The sequence below is a fragment of the Cyprinodon tularosa genome, unplaced genomic scaffold (assembly GCF_016077235.1).
Source record: "Cyprinodon tularosa strain WSP-4 unplaced genomic scaffold, ASM1607723v1 ctg7, whole genome shotgun sequence".
In the NCBI taxonomy this organism is placed as follows: domain Eukaryota; kingdom Metazoa; phylum Chordata; class Actinopteri; order Cyprinodontiformes; family Cyprinodontidae; genus Cyprinodon; species Cyprinodon tularosa.
In genome coordinates this window covers 971,980-993,594 of record NW_024039451.1, presented here as the reverse complement: position 1 = coordinate 993,594, position 21,615 = coordinate 971,980, and the positions used below count along the sequence as shown (strand labels likewise).

General features: G+C 38.2%; 1 protein-coding gene across 1 annotated transcript; it reads left to right on the top strand.

Moving 5' to 3' along the window:
- Window positions 1–1,982: 1,982 nt before the first annotated feature.
- Window positions 1,983–21,161, top strand: LOC119772016 (ectonucleoside triphosphate diphosphohydrolase 2). The gene is made up of 9 exons (XM_038268262.1): window positions 1,983–2,406; window positions 13,599–13,720; window positions 14,573–14,719; window positions 16,185–16,344; window positions 16,445–16,672; window positions 17,762–18,031; window positions 20,261–20,380; window positions 20,458–20,592; window positions 20,674–21,161. Exons 1-9 carry the CDS (start codon window positions 2,290–2,292, stop codon window positions 20,887–20,889), a joined length of 1,515 nt encoding a protein of 504 aa, XP_038124190.1. The 5' UTR covers window positions 1,983–2,289; the 3' UTR covers window positions 20,890–21,161.
- Window positions 21,162–21,615: the final 454 nt, after the last annotated feature.

Below are 21,615 nucleotides of genomic sequence, written 5' to 3'. Positions count from 1 at the left end.
CCATTGTCTGAGTGAGAAGGTGTGGCAAACCTCATGCTACTGTATCAGTCAGCCATCTAGTGGAGTCCAAATAATTTCAGCTGAGGTTGTTTTAGTACAATAAGAGATGTGAACAAAGCAACGGGGAAAAAATGACATTTAAAAATCTATTTTGTGCTGTGGGAATAGTTGTGTCGTTACGCCATTGCCCAAGGGGATGGGTTAAATGCAGAGGTAGATTTCTACAATGTGAAATAAATAAAGTTTGATTACTATTACATTATAGGTTTGATTTAACATTGATCTTTGGTTTTTTATTAGTTTTAAGTAGATTTATTGATAGAGAGATCTGTATAAAAATATGTTTCTGTTACATATTTGTAGCATAATGGGCTTTAAAGATCTGACCCACATGCAGAGAACCACCCAGAGACCAAGGGTAAAAGTTTAACAGGTTTATTGTAGGTTAGCAAACACTGATGGAGATTGAAACTCAGTGGGGAAACAGTGCTGGAACTCAGCGGACTGGTGAACTGGAACCGGAAATTCTGAAGGAGAGATCAAAGTGATCAGTTCAGGGACAGTGAAAAAAAAAGACTGAGACTTGAATATTGCTGGAGAGGCACTCACTCTTGGGGGGCTCTTGGTTTATCCTTGAATCCAGTTTGTGGGGGTTTAATCCAGAGAAGAAGGAACTCGTTTGAGAGCGGACAGGCAGACATACGTTGGACCCAGAGGAGTAAGGGAGCGGATTGTCACTTGCTTTTTCAGGAGTGGACTTGAACGGTAACCTGACTCCGCCAGATGGATTTGCTCCGCATATCCATCTGGAAACCTTCCGTTGAAGTAATTTTGTGAAGGGGCGAAAATACTGGTTAGCTGATTGGCCTATGTTGGTGATAGATGGGCCAAATAAACCAATCAGATCAATGAAGCATATGACGTACTAACAGAGCGACGACGAAAACACAAACACAAGCCAGGCACAAGCCAATTGATAGAATAAACTCTTGCTGAAACCAGTCGGGAGAAGAGCAAAAACATCTTTTCCTCTGAGAAAAGCCTCCAGAGCAGTGTTTTGCTCTTCTTTCAGTGAACAAATACTCTGTAATTCCCATAAAACTTGCTGGATAGCCACGCTAACGCTAGTTTCATCGGCTGAAGCCGCCATGTTCTTTAGACTGAACTGTCGTGCTTCTCGTTGCGTCACACCTCAACACGCCTCAAAGCCAACGCTGATTGGACGTTCGTTTGGTGAACGGCTCCAAATTTTCTTTAACAGAGAGTAGCCAGACTGATCTGCGAGTGAAACCTTGAAAGCTCGCGATATCAGGATGGTCTCACGAGGCTACTTGAACGGATCATGTGGAGGTTTTCCCCTTGCTCAGTGAGACTCAGTTAATCCTTCCAGGGTAAGAAGGTCCAGGTTTATCCAGTAACACGGGAAGTCTTCCTGCCGAAGAACAAAGAAAAAAAAAACAAGTTCAGACTCAGAGAAACAATGCTAAGGTTAGACTCTGCTAATCTCAGTTTGGCTAGGGTACCCAATACTGGCAAACACTCTGACGTCGAGGTGGTGACAGCCCACTGCTCAAGTACTCCTCTGGTAATTACCCAAAGAGCCGCAGGTGTGCAGGGAGGCCCAACGAGGACAGGGCACCTCCTGGTGGTGGAGAGAGGACAAACTGGAATCCTAACAATTCCCCTAGCATTAATGGTACACTTGCACTATTCCTTCCACATAAACCTCAATTTGCAGCAGTTTCTAAAGTTCCTACTCCCCCATGTAGTTGCAGGGGGTTTGCTGCAATAAAAACTGATTTGTTATTGCTTTTTTTATTTCCCTTTGACTTTAAGATCACTTAAAAAAAAAAAAGAAATCATGCCACATTTTGTTTCTACTCAAACAGAATACCATTATGAAAACAACCAATTAGCAAAGCGCATATAGACCTCTACAGTAGCTCCACCCACAGCTTTAACGGCTGAATGTAAAGCAGCAGCAGGTCTGTTTCCTGCAGCTTATGTCAGAATAAAGACATTGCTGGGTGGCTGGTTCCAGTATCCCTGGAGCCGTTTCCGTTCACTGAGCTGGGCCTGGCTGCGCTCAGGACTTTGAGTGTTAATCCTAGACAGTCTTTTAAATAAAAAAAGGTCAACTGTAGGGAGGGAAGCCAGCAGGTGAAGCGTGAAGAGACGTGGGAGGGGAGCTGTATGACACTTTGTGGCACTCCGCTGTATGGTGTAAACGCACATATTTATTAAAGGCATAGGGTTTTTTATCGGCTAGGGCCTACCTCCTTTTCCTCCATGGCTCAGCGCTCCTCTCTCCCCATCATCCCCATCGCGCTGCTGTTGTTCGGACTGGTTGGCATCCTGCTGCTCACTATTCCCACTCAGGAGGTCCGGGATGCGCCGGGGTTCATGGTGAGTCCGCTCCTCTCCGGGGACGCACTGCTGCCACACACTAGACCTATTCTTGTCAAGTTAATCTTTTTAAACTGTATTTAAACTTTTCCCTCTGAGGTATTGCTTAATAACAACTTGCTGGAAGGCCAAAAAAAAAATCTGCATTTACAAGACGCACATGCGTAAATCTTCATTTGATTAGTTTTTGTAACCAATCTCGAAAAACATAAAATTGAATATTACCAGAAATCGTAACATCAATATAATGGTGTCAACTAATAAATCTTAAAATTTGTTTATCAGAAAATGTTTTGTATAAAACCAAGAAAATTATAATCTGGATTATTGGGATTAGGCCTACTGCTGACTGGTCTGGTGTCCAGCATAAAATGAGTGACAGAACTTGGATGTTAGTAAAGTTTTTTTTCTTTCCTTTCTTTCTTTCTTTTCTAAGAGTGTTAACGGAAAGTTTAGTGGAAGGAAAATTTGTTGAAATAAAGGTGTAAAACCAAAAGGGGTAACCACACCCTTGAAAGAAATATGCAGTATACCCGGAACCAGATGGAAGGGTAGATTCATAAGGTCTTATCACTTCAGAATACAATTCAGCATGTTTTTTTCAGAGGATCTATGATCTTTTTACATTTTAATGGAATTTCCTGAAGATCCCTTGACATATCTATATATATATATATATATATATATATATATATATATATATATATATATATATATATATATATATATATATATATATATATATATATATATATATAGATAGATATATTAGGGGTGGAACGGTTCACAAAATACACGGTTTGGTTCGGTTCACAGTTTAGTGATCATGGTTTTCGGTTCGGTTCGGTATATGTTGATTGTTAGGAAAATCTATTATGTCTTGTATAGTCAAGTCAAAACTGAAAGAAAAAAGCAGTCTGACATTTGCTACATCATTGTTAAAGTCTTAGGTTAAAAGTAGTTGAGATTCTGGCATTGCAAGAGAGGAGACAGTGCTAGTTCCAACATGTGCTTCATTTATTTGGCAAACAATCTTTAACAAACAAGCATAGGCTCTATCAAAACTAGACTTAGGCCCCTTTGTTTGAAATTAACTCAAGATAAAATTACATGTTTCAATTCCCTGATTATCAAAACTCAGTTTGTTCTGCAGTCTTTGAAATACAATCAAATAAATAAGGCTGGATTTCTTATCAAACTTGAAGTGCCACTGTGTTATCTAAAATAACAAAATAAATAATCCAGTAAATATTATAATCATCAATATATCCGCAGGTGAGCTGACATGTTGGTTGTGTTGCTGTTAACATAAACAAAACGTGTTGCACAATGCTTGCACACTGTTGCACTTTTATCCACAACTTTCTTTCCGCCGTTATCGTAGGTCACTCTAAATGCAAAGTATATATATATCCTCATCCATGCTCTCAGAAGATCCTTGTTAGCATTTCTTTCAATATGCCAAAGATCTTACGATACGTATTCTTACAAATACCTTAATAACCTGAACCTATATTTTATTTAGATCCTGAAAAAAAGGATTTTCTTGCATATCTTTAGAAGACTTTCATATAGATGCTGAGCTTTTTCACTTTTTCACAGAACATTCAGAATTCTGTCGAATGCTCCCTGGCCCCTTCAGATCATCTCTCTGAGTTTGTCAGTTCCTCCAAGCAGGTGGGCTGACTTTCCACTCTGTGGCGTCGTCCTCGTCAGTCGTGAGGGCCACCACCACCCCTTCCATATATCTCGAACCTTTGCACTGAAGAACTTTCTGTTCATCTCCTTGCATGCATCAAGCAGCTGGAAAATGAAATAAAAAAAGCAAGTCAAATAAAAAAAATACAAATCTTTATCTTTTTTTGTCTTCGGAACTTTTTGCTTTGCTGCACATGTGTGCATTAAAACAGTTCCATTGCACAATTTGCTTTTTCTTTGCTTTAGTCAAACTAAAGCCTGGAAGAAAAGAACAATGAATCCCTGTTTAGGCCGAGCATACACTGTACCATATTTTCAATTGTTGTACTCAAACTGAATGACTAAACTGCAGAGTTTAAAAGGTTCACAGTTCACGATTTATGTTCTTACACTGTATGGCCTGATGCTCCGATGCAATCTATCTGCTCACACTGTTTGTCCAAAAACCCACACGTCGGACTCTGCGCAGAGATTTGCCGCTGGTAGGACTTGTCAGTCTGGAAGAAGAATTCCTTTGTTTACACATGCGCAGTGCATGAGGTTCTGGTAAATCCAATTGTAGACGCGACGGACTGCTAAGAAGGATAATTATTGCAACTGCAGGTGCGGAGCTGGATGAGGAAAGAAACCAAAATATATTGCATAAATTGAGCCTGTTCCTGAGGAGGCTGATAGTGGTGCAATGATAGTAGCCCTAGTACAAAGTTAATAAAATCATAACTATACCCAATTACACTATACTGTATAAAGGTGACTAATGACACCCCCTGCATATGATCAAACCCAGAACTCACTAATAAAAGACAGAGATCTAATCTTTTTCAACATAAAAATGTCATTGGTAATTGCCAAGAGCCTTTCTAAAGCTAAAATCCTTGGTATGCAGTAATTCAAACCTGAATCATTTATCCCACTTTTCTAAAAGCAAGGTGTATGTGATAAAGTTGGAAATCAAGGCCAGGCCATCATTTTAATGGAATTAAATGGGAAAGGGCTGAAAACAGGTAGGTATACTGATGTTCTCTGGGTTATTTGTATGCCATATTTATTTAACAAGAGTTAAAAAAAATATAGCTTATAAATAAAGGAAAGGGAAAACTGAAAAAAACAGCACTGTACACTCAAATAATGAACTAGAGCAGTTGTTCAATTTAATATTTAATTTCCAGTTAACTCAAAAAAGAAAATGTTCGTCAGGTTAAACAGTTCTTTCTGGTAACATGAATCGCTTGGTTTTAAACCATCACTTTCTGGGCATCGGCTGAAAATGGTTCATTGCCATGGTTAACTTTTTTGTTAACGCAAACCTAACAAAGGCCTCAACAGGATCAGTGACCGGCAGGGCACAGCAAAAGAAGGCCTCCTGAAGTGGTTTTTACGCAGATGGTATCAACTACCTGGAATTTTCATACCATCTCAGGCCATCGCAGCCCAGATAACCAAACTGCCTGTTTGTTTTGTGCTCTTGCAGCACTTTTCACAGTGGGACTAGCCTTAAACCACTATGCCAGACAGGCTGCTCACCTTTTCTCTGCCACTAGTGTTTATCTCTTACCTGCTCTTTTATGAAAGCAAAAAGGAACAACTTCATTATAGCTTTCTATGAGACAGGCTGCAGAAGTGGAAAGGGAATAATGGAAACCTCAAGTTTAGCTTCAGCGTTTCTTTATTATCATCGTATTTTATTGTCATTACACTGTCACAAGTACAGCACAACGAAATTCACTCTCTGCATTTTAACCCATCCCTTTGGGGAGCAGTGGGCTGCCATTTGCGGCGCCCGGGGAGCAGTGTTGGGCCAAGGCTCTTTGCTCAGGAACCCACAGTAGCGGTCTGTGGGTGTGGGTTTCGAACTCACACTTCATCATAGCTGTCCTTGAGACTGGCTGCAGAAGTGGAAAGGAAATACCGTATTTTCACGACCATAAGGCGCACCATACTAAAAGGCGCACTCTCAGTTATGTGTCCCATTTCTGTATTTAACACACACATAAGGCGCACCGGACTATAGGACGCGTTTTTTATATACAGGTACATGTCCTCTACTACCTTTAAATAGCTCTACTGCATATTTAAAAATACAGCGGGGGCAAAACTGAGTATGACTGTGCTTTATTCATGTATTTATTACAAAGTATTAATCAAACCTGGCAGCTGGCCGTGAGACAGACCAACATCGCAGATGACACAGCGCTGTGATCACTCCTAAATTAACTTAAAATCCTGAAACCTGCCGACGGAATATGTTCGCTTTTATTGCCGGTATCCTGGTGCCTGCAGTTTAAATTGTTTAGATGAAAAACACCTGCCAGCCGCCGCGGTGAGGCTGCTGTTGAAGGGATTTACTGTCGGTGCACCGCTGGTATGTGGGGGTCTGAGCGCCTCGACAGAAATAGTATAGGCACGATAATAATCTGGATGAACTGACTGCAATTATTAAGTTTTCAGGTGGTCTTTCTCACTTAAAAACATATTAAAACTACTTTTTTCCCACTGATCACAGCAAATATAGCTGCAAGATTTAGATTATTTAGATGAAAAAACACCTGCCAGCCACCGCGGTGAAGAGGAGGAGACCCGCCCAGAGGCTGCTGTTGAATTAAGTTTTCAGGTAGAAAAATAGAGCGGGAGCAAAACTGAGTATGTTTGTGTTTTATTCATGTATTTATTACAAAGTATTAATCAAACCCATCAAAGTCATCATCCTCTGTTTCTGAATTAAACAGCTGCGCTAAATCAGACATGCCAATTTCCCATTCTTAGCTGTGAGAGTCATTTTCCGTGCAGCGCGGCTCCTCAGAAATGATGCCGGCTTTTGCGAAAGCTCGAACAACTAGAGCCAGCAGACACATTAGTCCAAGCATCTACAATCCATCCGCAAACGGTGGCGTAACTTGCCCGGCGCTGCCTTCCACTTATCCTGAAACTGTGGTCTCCGTCTGTCATCCATCGCTCCCACGCCGCTCGCAACCTTACTTTGAACGGCCGCTTCACACCGATGTCGAGCGGTTGAAGTTCCTTTGTCAGACCCCCGGGATAACGGCGAGCACAGCGTTCATTTGATTCACCTTTTTTTCACATGGGCTGTGAGATGGGCACGCAGCGATGGTGATGCGTGGAAAAAAGCACCTGGTCTCCTCACATACACCTGCCTGCATCATCTCCTCATCCATCCAGCCCGTTTCATTTGCGTTAATATATGTCATCAGAGCGCTGTGTCTGTCTCGCTGTCAGCTCCCAGATCAGCTTCTCTGATTGGTTGATGCGGCGCGTCCAGCAGCAAATCTTAAATTTTTCCATCTCGAGCAGCAGCAGCGCGTTGGCGGTGCGTCAGATGCTTAAACGCTCCTGCAGCTCAAAACGCGCTGCGGGACCTTTTGCTGCGCCTATGCGCGCGTCAACCATTGACTTTGCATGTAAACTCGCTGCTTCTGCTGCACCTGCTGGGTCCGGTTCACACCGATGTGGAGCGGTTGAACAGCGAGCACAGCGTTAATTTGTTTCCCCATGTTTTTCACATCAGCTGTGAGATGGGCACGCATGGAGTCACATATTAACAGCGATGGTGATGAGTGGAAAAAAAACACCTGGTCTCCTTACATTCAGCCACTCTTTCATCATCTCCTCAATGAGGTGGTCTCAAAAGTCGCAGTTACAACACACATAAGGCGCACCGCACCAAAGGGCGCACCGCACATTTTGAGGGGGAAAAAAGACGTTTAAGTGCGCCTTATAGTCGTGAAAATACGGTAATAGAAACCTCAAGTTAGTGTCAGCACTTTTTTTTGTTATCATCAGCGGTTTTTTTATTGTCATTAACCAGGATCCTATAAGTTGCTCATAACCCAGAGAAAAGACGGGAAGTTATTTATTGAAAATGAGTCAATCAGTGCGATCAGCGAGGTCTGAGAAGTTGCTTATACTTCAGTATAAATAAAGCCCAGTGTTAACCCCTGCTGCCAAGCAGCTATCGGCTATATAGCACCTTTCGTTTTGCTCATTGCCCAATTTGCACAAACACATTCACTGCTTGCTTGAGCTTATTTCACTAAAATGGCAGAAAAAACAGTGTACCTTAAATGATTGTTCTCCTCTAAGACATGTTAGACACAAAAAAAGTGCAAAAGAGTTTATTAAACACACCAATCATGAAAAATTTCAAGGGAACTTAAATGGGAAAAAGAGAAACAACAAATCCCAGATTATATTACTAACTGCAGTTATTGATTCCACCAGTAGGTGGTGACATGTTTACACGAAGTTTCATGAACTGCGGATCGTTGAAGCAATTAGCCCAAACAGCTTCATCTCACCATCACTACAAGGGACACAAGAACTAGAACCAAGAGGAACACATAGGATAAAGAGGGAATGAAGAGAAAACAGTAACTCTAGAGGAGGAGTATATATCCCAAACACAACAAAGAATTAAGTAATCAACTGATTGGGAGCAGGTGTGGACAGAAGGATCTAGAAGGGAGCTAAGGGAAAGGAGACTGGCACAAGGGAGCAACAGAGAGTAAACAAGAAATACATGAGAAGTGAAACACAACCGAAAAACAACTAGAATGACACAAAATGGAAATGAAACCACTGACCTAGAAAACACAGAATGACATAAATCAACATGTGACTGAAAACTCAAAAGAAAACTTAAACAGAACCAAAAAGTCCTGAAAGAGAAAAATCATGACAATTGTAATAACTAAATTTTATACCAGAACAAGATTATTGAAACATATATGTTCCAAGTGTGGGCATCTAGAGCCATAAGACCACATTCAATTGGGTCTTGACAAAATGTGTATTTTTATGGCCATGGAGAGACGTTAATATTTAAAATATCTTACTTCAGAGTTAAACATGCTTAGCACTCCAACATTCATCCTTTACTTTGCAACAGACCAACCTGCAGTGTTTATTGATATGATTTTGTCTCGTCTACACATTCAGTTTAGTTAAGTCGGAGTAACTTTTAACAAACTCTACTTTTGTTTGTGATAGTAAAACGAAATAATTTTCTTCTGCGATGCCCCTTCATTGCTAAATATTTCCCTTTGAGGCTTGCTACACATCTAGTGCAAAAGATTTCTTGGGTTGGATTTTAGGGGACATATTCTTCAAAACCGCAGTTCCACAAGTTCCATTTAGTGTGAAATACAGTAAGCACGTCTCAATTTAAAACCCATGTAAGGATATATTCACTTATTTTTCCCTCTACCATCTAAAAGGGACAAGGTGATCGTAACATTTGGTTAAATGTAGATGTGATTAGTTAAAGACAGTTGTTAGGGAATTGTAAACTAAGTGTAGTTAGTTTTAACTAAGTGTAAACTAACTAAGATTCCTGCCATGACCAGGGGCCTTTGAGGCTCAGCCGATGAGAGACTAATCCAGAGCAAAGCAGTGGCAGTTTTTAAACAAATAAGAGAGGAAAAGAACATCCTGATATCTCAATAGTTGTGCGATGAAGTCATTACAAAATCCTGTGTTGGCAGAGTTCTGGACAGTCAGATATGGGAGTAGGTTTATTTTTAATGTTCAGCATTAAAACATAAAACCAGAACACTCTTATTAAATGCAAGTGAAGTTTACATTATCAGAATTTCAGTGCTCCAACTTTTCACATTCTTGGAAACGGTTGCACTATTAACTTGTATTGCTTAATAACACAATGACTCCCTTTGTAACAGCTAACTAATGCAAACTTTAAATAAGATTAAACCATCGCGTTCAAAGAAATCCCATTTAAATAAAGAGTGCTCATAAAAAAAAAACTTTAACAATTGAGTTTTCTCTACTGGCTAGTTGTCCTGCGGTGCTATTACTAGCTATGCTAAGCAAGCCTGTTGCATGGGGGGAGGGGGGCTTTTGGAAGGAGAAAAGATATGTTCCACTACATATTTCACATAAGAGTATTAATGGAAAGTTTAGTGGGAGGAAAATTTGTTGAAAAAAAGGTGTAAAACCAAAAGGGGTAACCACACAAAGGGGTAACCACACCCTTAAAGGAAATCTGCAGTATACCCGGAACCAGATGGTAGGGTAGATTCATAAGGTCTTATCCCTGCAGTATACGAATAAAATTCAGAATATGTTTTTTCAGAGGATCTATGATCTTTTTACATTTTAATGGATATTTCACATATATCTAAATTATCTTTTTGTTATCACTGATCTTTCAGCATTAAACAGCAAAACAAAGCATGAATAATCCCTCCCCCTGTCCCAGTGACAGGTGAGTAACATAACATTATGTTCAGGTACAGGCCAGTTTGCATCAGTACAGTTTCAGGGATTTTTTCTCTTTTTACAATTCAAAATCTTAAAAAAAAACTTTTATATATATATATAAATTTATATTTTTTCCTACATAATGATAACTATAAAATAAAATGGCTTCCAGTTGTTTGTAAAGGATCCTGAAAAACATTTGGTTGCCTCCAGCAGCCTGTATTAAAATCACTGTCAATATTAAAATACTTCAGTTAGAATTTTACATTCAGATTTAATTAAAACCACTTAAAGGCATCTAAAAATCTTGACAATTGCAGTATTTTTATTTTTAGTGCCGAGGATAAAAGTTACTCATCCCTGTCAGTACTACAGGTATGGCCTATGTGTTGTTAACCGGCAACCATAAAACTATTATCAGTTATATATACTGACAAACACCAGTTTCCTAATTTGCATGAGAGATAATTTTAAAAGCTGTATCATAATCAAACTCATAAAGGCAGCAAATATAGAACCAAGTGCAATACTAACTTTCTGAATGAGCAAATATATATATATATTTTTTTTTTTTTTTTTTTTTTTTGCGCTTTTCGAGGACCCCTCTGTAGTACGGTTTTTCGTATTCATGGCAGGATTTCCTCACAGTCTGGCTCAAGTTTCGAACTCATTGTTCTTTCTTAGTTATGCAACCAGACAGATGGTTCCCTTTTTTGAGGTTTATTAAAGCTACTCTATTAGTTAAACTGGCCACACACACACATAAAGGCAAGATGAATAAGATTTCCAACAATTTTCCATGGATGCAATTTTCTAACAAGTGAATAGACAAAGCAGAGCATGAAAGTTCATTGTGTTTTCAGTAAGTAGGTTGCTACAGCTGACTGCACATCAGAAATGAGAAAATATTTGAAGAAGGGACAGTGGTACATACTGGTGCATTTGCACTATTTCAGAGCTTTATTTGCAGGTGCATGATTGTGCATGAATCTGAACGTGTTTTAAATTCTCCATTATCAGATATTGTAAATTCTTGGATTTTCTTAGTGGTGTGTCTGCATTGTAGTCCCTTCAGGTTAATTTCTATTTAACCCGCCATTGAAATGCCATATTTCTTTCATGTAAATTTGTCATTTCAAACCTCAGAGTTCTTGTGCAAGAACTTTTTTCTAGGTCACTCTGTCCAAGAAGTTGTGCTTCAGAGACTTTAAAATATGAGCTTTTAAAATATCCCTCAGCCTAGATGCCGAGTGCGGATGACATGGTGAGATTAAACATTAGAAATTTGTCGGAAAATGGCATTAATGTGTCAAAAATAGTGTTTTAATATCAAAGAGCACCAGTTTCTGTTGCATGAGATAGAAGTGGGTAGATGCAGGAAGCAACAGTTAGGACAGGATGTGCTCAGTGCCTGAGATGCAGCGGTTAGCCACATTGCAAGTCAACCACATACACATTTTGAAGCTATATAGCCATTATGGTACACAACAGCTCAGTGTAGATGATGGCAATCAGTTTACTGTTAGAACTGTAGAGAATAGACTTTATAGAATTGCTATTTTAAAGGTCTGATGGCCTTTAGAATAGCAATTCTAATTGCTATTTTAACGTTCATAGGTAGTAAACACTGCATAAATACATTGTATGTTTTTCTAACAGAATGTGCCTCATTTATGTTTCTTCCATCTCGCAGGACCATTACTTTTAATCCTGGCGAAGAGCTTCTGAGATCACATATTGTTTTGAGTAATAAAAGCCAATTCTGTTTGCATTACTAGATGGTCCAGGCTCTTTTCATCTGTGCATATAAAATCTGTTATCTGGGGTTGGTGCTGCTGCAGGGGTTAAGTTGTACAATAACAGTTAACAGCACGACCATGAACAAAGGCTTTGCTCCTTGACCCAGCATGCACAGGTTTAAGTCCCGACTTGGAGACCCTCCTGCAGGTTTTCCCCCTCTCTTTAATCCCACTTTCTGTTTGCCTGCTTTGAAAAATATAGGCCACTCGAGCCTGAAAAATATCTTTAAATAAATGCATTATTTAACTGGCAAAAAGTTTGACATAAAACAATTTCAAAATAACATCATTATTTGAGTGAAATTACAAAGAAGCTTAATATTGAAGTAATGTCGAAATTAAAATCAATAAAGTCATTGACATATATCAAATTGATGTTAAAGGACTTTTCCATGTCAGTTTTTGTTGGTGTCTTCAACAAAAGTAATGCTGCTGTAGATGATGATGATGATGATAATGAGTTCCAATTTATAAAAATTTGATCTATTAAATCCTTTATCCATAAACTGTTTCCTAAAAAAAATAGTTACATGATCTCCCCTAAATGATCACAGATGACAAAAATACAACGTGAAGGGTATGCAGGTGGTGCCGAGGTTAGTGTGCACGACCCATGTACGGAGGTCTTAGTCCTTGACGTGGCCGACCCGGGGTTGAATCCGACCCGTGGTCTTTTGCCGCATGTCTCTCCCCCTTTCCTGTCAGCCTACTGTTGAAAACAAGAGCCACTAGTGCTGCAAAAACTCAAAGAAAAGAAAGTGGCAGATCTTCTGCACATTAAAGAGGTGTTTTGGGGGTGGGGGTGGGGTTGGGGGGGGATTCTTATGTAATTTCACTAATGAAATATACCCAAACATAACTTTATTGAGACCTGCCTTCATTAAGTGTCAGAGAAGGGCTTATGGAGGGTGAAAAAATAATTATGATAATCTGACCAAACGGCCACATATGCACAGGGATCCAAAGGGCCGGGTGCTTTGTTTACGAACACTTAGAGCAAAAGTGTAATGATAAAACAGAAATCTGCCACCAGTCAAGTATTCAATTGGACATTTTTTTGTCTGCAACCTCAGGGAGGATCGCTATACTTTCTTTTTTAGCAGTTCTTGTATTTAAGATGATCCCAGGTCATTCTCACTGTTATTTTCCCTTTAAGGCATGAATGAGAATAAAAAGAAGTCATTACACTGATCAACTATTCAGTTTATTCAAGAGAACTGTGTTTTTTCTCAGTTTTTCTAGATCTATGATGTGTTTAATCATACGCTTTATGTTTAGCTAATGGATCATAGCAGCTTATTTATGTTAAACTTGTATACTGGCTGCAGAGGTACTGTAAATGTCAACCACTTTTGACGGGTCTGGCAGAAGCTGGTTTCAAAATTAAAAAAATAAACAAAAAGGAAACCATTTTTTTCTGTAATTCTTTTATGTTTTCTTTCATTTGTTTATTCCATGCAGTATGGGATTGTCCTGGATGCTGGTTCTTCCCACACGGCTTTGTATATTTATAAGTGGCCTGCAGACAAGCAAAATGGCACCGGTGTGGTTACCCAGCACAAAGAATGCCAGGTGGAAGGTAAGTATCAGCATCCTCTTCGCTCAAACCAGTAATTTGCCTTTCAAATACAACTCTGGCATAATCCTACCTTAGAATGAGACAAATCCAACTGGCACTGCAACTCTGCATCCAGCTGTGAGACAGAAAAAGCAAAACAAACTCAAGATAATATACAGTATGTTTTTATCATGCAATTGCTGTATTACACCCATTTTACTTTATAAAATCTACAGTTGGTTAATAAAGTACAGCTACTTTAAATATCTTTGTTTATTTTTGTTGCTGTAATGTTTGCATATTTGGCCATTAGTCTGCTGTTTTTTTTATTAAGGATCAGTTTTCCTTATGTTTGATTTCTCTAGCAAAGGGTTCACCCTTCGGTTATATCTGGTGTTAAGACTAACTTGGAAAAAAACAACAAAAAAAACTAACCGGATTAATTGGCTGCAGGTTGATAGGTTATGTAACAACTTCGCTGTAGGTAGATTGGAAAAATTATTCCAAGCTCAAAATTAATGCACAACAAATTGAACTTCAGGGCATTATAATCAAGTATATCTCTGCTGGCTGGTATTTTTGGTTTACCACTTTCTATGTTAGTCAATCTGCAAACATATCTCGGTTGGATCTAGATAATTTTATTTCCTATTTACCCTAAAAAAATTAACCGTAAAACATCGCTGTCAGCAGAAATCCAGTGAAAATGACTGCCTGTTCTGGTAGATGGGATCATAACCGGCACTCTAGTGCTATGGGTGTGAACAGTTCTTAACAATGACACATTACAGACGTGACAGAACCTGACTCAGCATTTTACTAATATGATGCGACACCTTTGTCAATATGTTTATCTGCTCAACCCTCACCAAGGTGGGGGAATATCTAGCTACGCGGGCCAAAATGGAGCAGCAGGGAGGAGCTTAGAGAAGTGTCTGGATCAGGCTGTGAAAGATATCCCCAAAGAGAGGCACCAGAACACACCCGTGTACCTTGGAGCCACAGCCGGCATGAGGCTTCTGAAGTGAGTCACTGTCTGCGTTTGTGTGACCCGGCTTCAAACGTTGTCATTGTTTTGGCTCTCTGCAGCTTTAAGCTGTTAGTCTTTGTTTACACCGTTTTAGGTAATCCTTTAAGTAACAAAAGAAAGAAAGAAACTGGCAGAACTGACAAGAAATGTTGCTTTAAAGGTCACATATGATGCTAGATTTGAAATTAAAAAATATTAACAATGAGGCACCCAGAGCATGTATTGGCCATTTGTTCAGGAACATTTCTTAGGCAAACAGCACGTACAAGAAATCTCCTCATTCTCTTCTAAATCAGCTGTTGGCATGCCCTGCCCCTTCCTCCTGAAGGCTGGACCCCCAAAACCCGCAACTATGACACCAAGTCAGAGTTCGTAGAGATAGCGGCTCAGAGAGAGGAATTACTACATTAGATGAAAGCCGTAACTTGACAGATGAGCTGCTACTATGTGTAGCTTATCACCCCTGATGACATCATAAGGGGAATGGTTTTCAAACAGAGCATTTTGAGCACACATTAGCTAAGAGGTGGAGAAGGCAGCAGGATTTTTTTTTCCATTTGTGAATCCCATATACATGTTTTAGGACACATATGACTTTTACAAAATGTTTTTTTAAATGAATTTTACATAATATGGGACCATTAAAGAACAATGTGAATAAAACATGTGTTTTTAAATTTTGCCCATTACACAAGGTAAAGTTTCTTACCTCCACATCTTCATTTATTCCGGTAAAACATAGCTCTCCTATTTTGGCTGAGAACCTACCCTTTTTTACGCCTCTTTCCCACCCATATTAGTAGTCTCCTGTAAAAATCCTGTATTATTTTACTATATAATTATATTGAAAATATGGAACTGTCGCTAGCATTGCAAGTCAAAATCTCATCACCTTATTGTAGTTTTCAATTGGTTGACAAGTAGATTTCTTGTTCATCTGTCATAAAATATATGTGATAATGGAGCTCGACTGGGGTAGAAAGCTCACAGCAAAAATGTGCCTTATTTTCAAAGCCAAACTTGACAGGTATGCAGTAAAAGCAGATGATTTTTCCCGCCCCACGGCATAATGCTGCCGCCACTGTGTTTCACTTAGCAGTTGGTGCACAATGTTAACTTTCTGCAGCACATTGGTGATTTCTAAAGCAAATGTTTGGACGTGATTTTAACAAAGTGACAGGATGAACAGATTGGTGTATCCTTGTTGAATTCCCTCTAAATTAGCCTCTAAAGGTTGCTGAATATATTTACATTAATGAAACTGGAAAGGTGAAATAAAAATGTCTCCAAATGTTAAATTTTTATTTTTACCAAAGTCTTGAAAAAAAAAACATTCATATATTACTGTAATTATAATTTATTTTTAGATTCTATTTCTCCTTGCCTTTTATTATTTTTTAAGGATGGTAAACAATATCTATTAATATGAGATTGTGCTCAAATTAGTGCTTTTTCTCAGTATTTCCAATCCAGAGCAGTCGAGTCAGATTCTAGACGAAGTGGGTCTTAAAATCAAGTCATACCCTTTCAACTACAGTGGAGCTACCATTTTGAGCGGACAGCAGGAGGGCGCGTACGGTTGGGTCACCGTCAACTATCTCTTAGAGAACTTCATCAAGGTACATCATGTGAAGATGAAATCTGACCTCAGCCTAAAAAAAAAAAATGAAAAAACCCAGTGGTATTACGCTGATTGTTTGCCTTCTTGTGTTTAAACAGTATGGATTTATTGGGCGTTGGTTCAGCACCGGCAGACCGACGGTGGGAGCGCTTGATCTTGGCGGAGCGTCCACACAGATAACGTTTGTTACGCAGGATGCGGCGGGGGACAAACGAGACATGATGAAGCTGCGTCTTTATGGTCATGAATACTCCCTGTACACCCACAGCTACCTGTGCTACGGCCAGGACCAGCTTTTAAAGAGATTGCTGGCTCAAATCGTGAAGGTAAGCATGTGTTTCATACATTCAGTAATCTCTGTGTCCTCATGTTTTGATATTTGCTATTTTATCATTGCAATCATAAAAATCAGCTAGGATACCCCTGAAATTTTTCTTTGTATTCTTGAATTTTCTCATATTTTTTTTATGTCAAGAATAAATACCAAACTTTTTAGGAAATATTTTTGGCAGAAGTCTAATTCAGAATTTGAAATGTGATACAAAATAAAATTCAAAGTTAGGATTCCATATATCAATAAAAAATTGCCTTTGGCACTCTAGAATTGCCAAGTCCTGCAGTACGGTATTACACCATTACTAGTGATTAGGCTTTTCTTTAGGATGGCTGAACAATGATTAAGCCCTTTTGGATTTTTAGCAATTTAGACAACATATTCAAATGCTGAAAGAACTCATTTAAATCTGTATGTAGGTACCTACACATAAATTCACGTATAAAAAATGTCATATCCTGTGATTCATATGTTTTTGACATTACATGATGCAGAGAACAAATTTCTCCATGTTGGTACAATAAAGGGATTTATATTTTAAGATATGATTTGATGCTAAAATAGACTTAATTAAACATCCGAATAATATATTTAACCAACAATGTTTTTGCATTTTTATTTGAGACTATTCAGAATCAGACGAAACAATGGAGAATCATCACAGGGCAACATGATTTGAACCTGAGCTTGTTTCTTTGGAGGGACTGCAAAGAAAATAATAAAACAAAAACAAAATTTAAACAAACAATAAAGGTCCATTTAAAAGGCTGTATGTTTTGGATTCTGCACAGTTCATTTATATTTAAATATGTATTTTATATTTATTCAATACATGTCCAATTTAATTATTAGAAATAAGATCCTGCAGATTTTGTCATCTGGATTCTTTTTAACGACTGGAAGATAAACATTTACAGCACCCTCTGCTGGAAAATATCTGCAACAGCAATAGACTATTATTGAGCTCTTGCAGCCTAATGTATTTCATATCACTTTGAAAATACAACAGTTTTGTTTGTTATAATCTTGAATAACTGACTTTATACTAAAGTAATATGTCTGCTCTATTTGTCTCCTTCAGTCTCAGGGTTACTCCCAGGTGGTCGCTCATCCTTGCTATCCAGCAGGCTACAATAAAACATTCAAAATGGATAACATCTTTAACTCTCCCTGCACCTCGACTGAAAAACCCGACCCATATGACTCTCATGGCACTTTGACGGTGCAAGGCAGTGGACATTATGAGCAATGCATGGGCAACGTGTCTGAACTCTTCTCCTTCGGCAGCTGTCCCTTCTCACAGTGTTCGTTCGACCAAGTCTACCAACCAAATGTCACTGGCAGTTTTATGGTAAGAAAGATTAAAAGGGTATTTATGGTTTCAAAAGACTGATAAGAAATGTGTGTAACACCTTAAAACTAATAAATATGTTATTCATTAGCTGAATGTGTTTTGAAATAAAACCTCTACTACAATAAAGGGGAAAAGACCTTTAGCAAAAACACAATGCTTTTGACTTTAAGAGCTCCAAACCAACCAATATTGATAAAATGCATCTGAAGCTTTTTTTTGCATTTATAATTAGCTTTTATATGTCTTGAAACTTTTTATCAGTCACATAAAACTTTGGTGTGATTTGTAGTCATTCTGCAAGATCGGAAAAATAATAGTAGATACTGCTCAGTGAAGGCAGATGTGTGTTGAGCTGTATAAATGTGAAAAGAACCGTAATAAAATAAATACTTGCTTATTTCTACATTCATAACAATGATAAAAAGATTCGAAAGGAACTGAAATTGTGATAAAAAAGGGCTGGACGATACATTTTTCTGGCACCTCAGAAAGAGGAGGAAGCGAAAAATCAGTTCTTAGAGTTAGAGAGCCTGAAGCAAACAGACGTATGTTGAAGTCAATTACTCTCTATTAAATGAACCTTTCATGATGCATATAAATTAGTTTTAATAGGTTATGTATATAGAATTAATAAAGTATACTTACTCAAAATTAAAACTTATGAGTGTATTGATGTCAAATACATAAAGTTGTTTTTTTTTTTTTTTATTACCGTACTTTCTGGACTAAAGGGGCAGCTGAATATTAGATGCACAAGCCAAAAGTAGGGGAAAATGCTGATTTGTTCATACCTGACTAAAAGCCGCAGGAGTTTTAAAGTTAAATTATCATATGTAAGAGAATATGTACACTGTGGGATTGTCAAGAAAGAGATGGCTGTTTGGGAACACATCCCTTTTATTAATAGTTATAAAAACAAGCTACCGGTACATATTTGCATAATTATTTTACGTACGTGTACAGGTACCAGTAATTGCAAGTACAAAACATGTACTGTGCTGTTTAAACAAGTTACAAATGTACTGTATAAAAAAATTAAATACAGCACCCCAGATAAATAGATTTGGCATATCTTTGGGGGGTAAGGTGCAGGTTAGGCTTTAACAAGAAGAAAAGTCAGTAATTCATTGCCATTGTCTTCTTCCTGCCCACTAAAACCACCAAAGTCGTCTTCTGCAGTGGCGGAAATGAACAGGTTCAGGGTGGTTTTACATTTTTTGATAAGTCCCTCATGATGTTTCATTGTGTGCAAGATTACAGGGGTATCAGTTCACTTATCTTTTGCATCTGTGTTCTTTGCAATGGTAGTTGACCCTCCAGAATAATTGCCATTGGCCTTTTTGTTCAGACAGGACATAGAGCCTCTAAACTCTAAACCTGCCTTCAGCTAATCATCTTCTGTTTTCCCTTAGTGGGAAAACCCAGAAATGAGCAAACCATAAATATAGCTGGAATTTTCTTTCCTTATTTCTCTTTTTTTGTCAGGAAATGACCATTTTTAGTCCTTTCTTGTTCTTTTTTTTATTCATATATTTGCTTTTCTAAAGGCAGGCATTACCGTAATAAGGTTTCAACAAGCACATACTGAATAATAAGACATCAGTTTTCAGTATTTTTTGCCCTTATTCTGCTTTTTGTCGTGTATGATAATATTAATTTATTTAGCTTTTCTCATCAGTTTGACATGTTTATTTGTAGAAACAAAGCAGAAGACAAATCTTATCTATTAGTTTGTTTGTACCATTTATTATAGTACCGTACTATTGTAGAATGTAATAATAATTCATCACAGCATTTTTTTTTTTGCTTTTAATTTTGGTTTAGCAAGATTTTTTATGGTTTCATCAGCTCGTGTTTATATTTACTTTTTAATTACTGTTGCCAGGCAACAAGCAAAGTCTACGAACTTACTGTCCCTGGCAGGAAAATTACGTACCACGTAACTCTCTGTAGAGCAAGTAAGATGCTATTAGCCCTTGAGCTGCAGATTAAAAATGTACAGATGGGCATGCATTATGCAGGCTTGTTTTAAAATAAAATGAGGGAACTATTCAGCCATGTAAGTCTTAGAAAAATATGAATTATAAGTCCTTGGGGAGTTTAACTAAGCCCTCTTAAGCTCTTAGGTGGACAGAAAAATAGTAGTGAATCATATTTTATGTTTTTTATTTAACCAATTTTTGTAACCCTTTCATTTTTTTTGTTTTTTGGGGTTTTTATCTACAGGCATTCTCTGCTTTTTTCTACGTTCACTCCTTCCTGCAGCAAATCGTCGGACGCAAAATCAGCACTACGCAGGAGCTGGAGTACGCCACTGAGAAACTATGCAACATTACCTACGATGAGGTAAAAATGGCTCCAATGTCTCGTAAAGGAGGCAGGCAAAAAGCGTATTTAACTTCAACAGTGCCTTATCATTGCAGCTGATGATCATGGCTCCGAAAAGCAAGTCTCGTCTACAGAACTACTGCGCGTCTTCAGTGTTCATCAAAATTCTCATGCTGAGAGGATACGGCTTTGATGAGGAGTCATTCGCTCGCATTTCCTTTCAGAAGAAGGTAAAAGAAAAACACCTGAGTGATTATTTGTGAGGTTTATGATGATGCAGGATAAGCCTAAGTGTTTGTTGATGTTTGCAGGCGGGCGACACGTCGGTGGGCTGGGCTCTGGGCTACATGCTGATTATAAGCAGTTTGCTCCCTGCTGAGAGCGTCGGGGTGAGGAAGACCCTCACCCTCGGAGCATGGAGGACGCTTCTCTTTCTCTTTGCCGGCCTTCTCTTCGGCATCTGTGCCTTCCTTCTGCTTCGATGTCGAGACAGGAGGAAGAAAGGAGGTGATCAAAGCACCATCTAGATACCACCAGCACCTCCAGGGCTGTGAAGAAAATAAAACATGCAGGTCATCGGGAGTAAATTGATTATGTGTATGTTGCTTCTTCAAGCAACTTATCAAAAAAATATTTTAAAAATTTGCTTTAACTTCTGCTTAAATATTTGCATCCACTCAGAGTGAATTTTGTTCTATTACTGGTACAAGTAAGGAACATGTTTTATACATAAAAATAAACTCTTTTTTAAATAGAACATTAGAAACAAATAAAAAACAGAAATTAAACTTTGAAATCTTCTCAGTCAAAGAAAAAGTAACTTTGCTGTTTTCAAATATTTTATTTTATTAAAAATTTTTACAGATTTTACAGTTTCAGAATCTGTTTTTCAAATTTCAGTTTTTTTTATTTTTAATTTTACGAATTTCATTCTTTAGAAATTGCATTTTACAGATTGAATGCTCTTCACACCTATGGAGTGAGGAGCAAAGGCATTAACATTTTTACTGGTCAAGAGTCAGCTTGGCTTGAATTGAAGAAAAGAAAAAAGAGAAAAACTACTTTCTAAGAAAACAGAAAAGTTTCTCTCGAAAGCTTTTTTCTCATTAAGAGCTTTTTGAATTGCATTTTCAAAATTTGCATTTCCAAAACATGTTGTTTGCAACAATTTATGGTTTATGATCATTGCGTTTAAATGTTTCTCTAAATGTATTAATTGTACAAAATAGACTTCCATTAACACCAAACAGCTG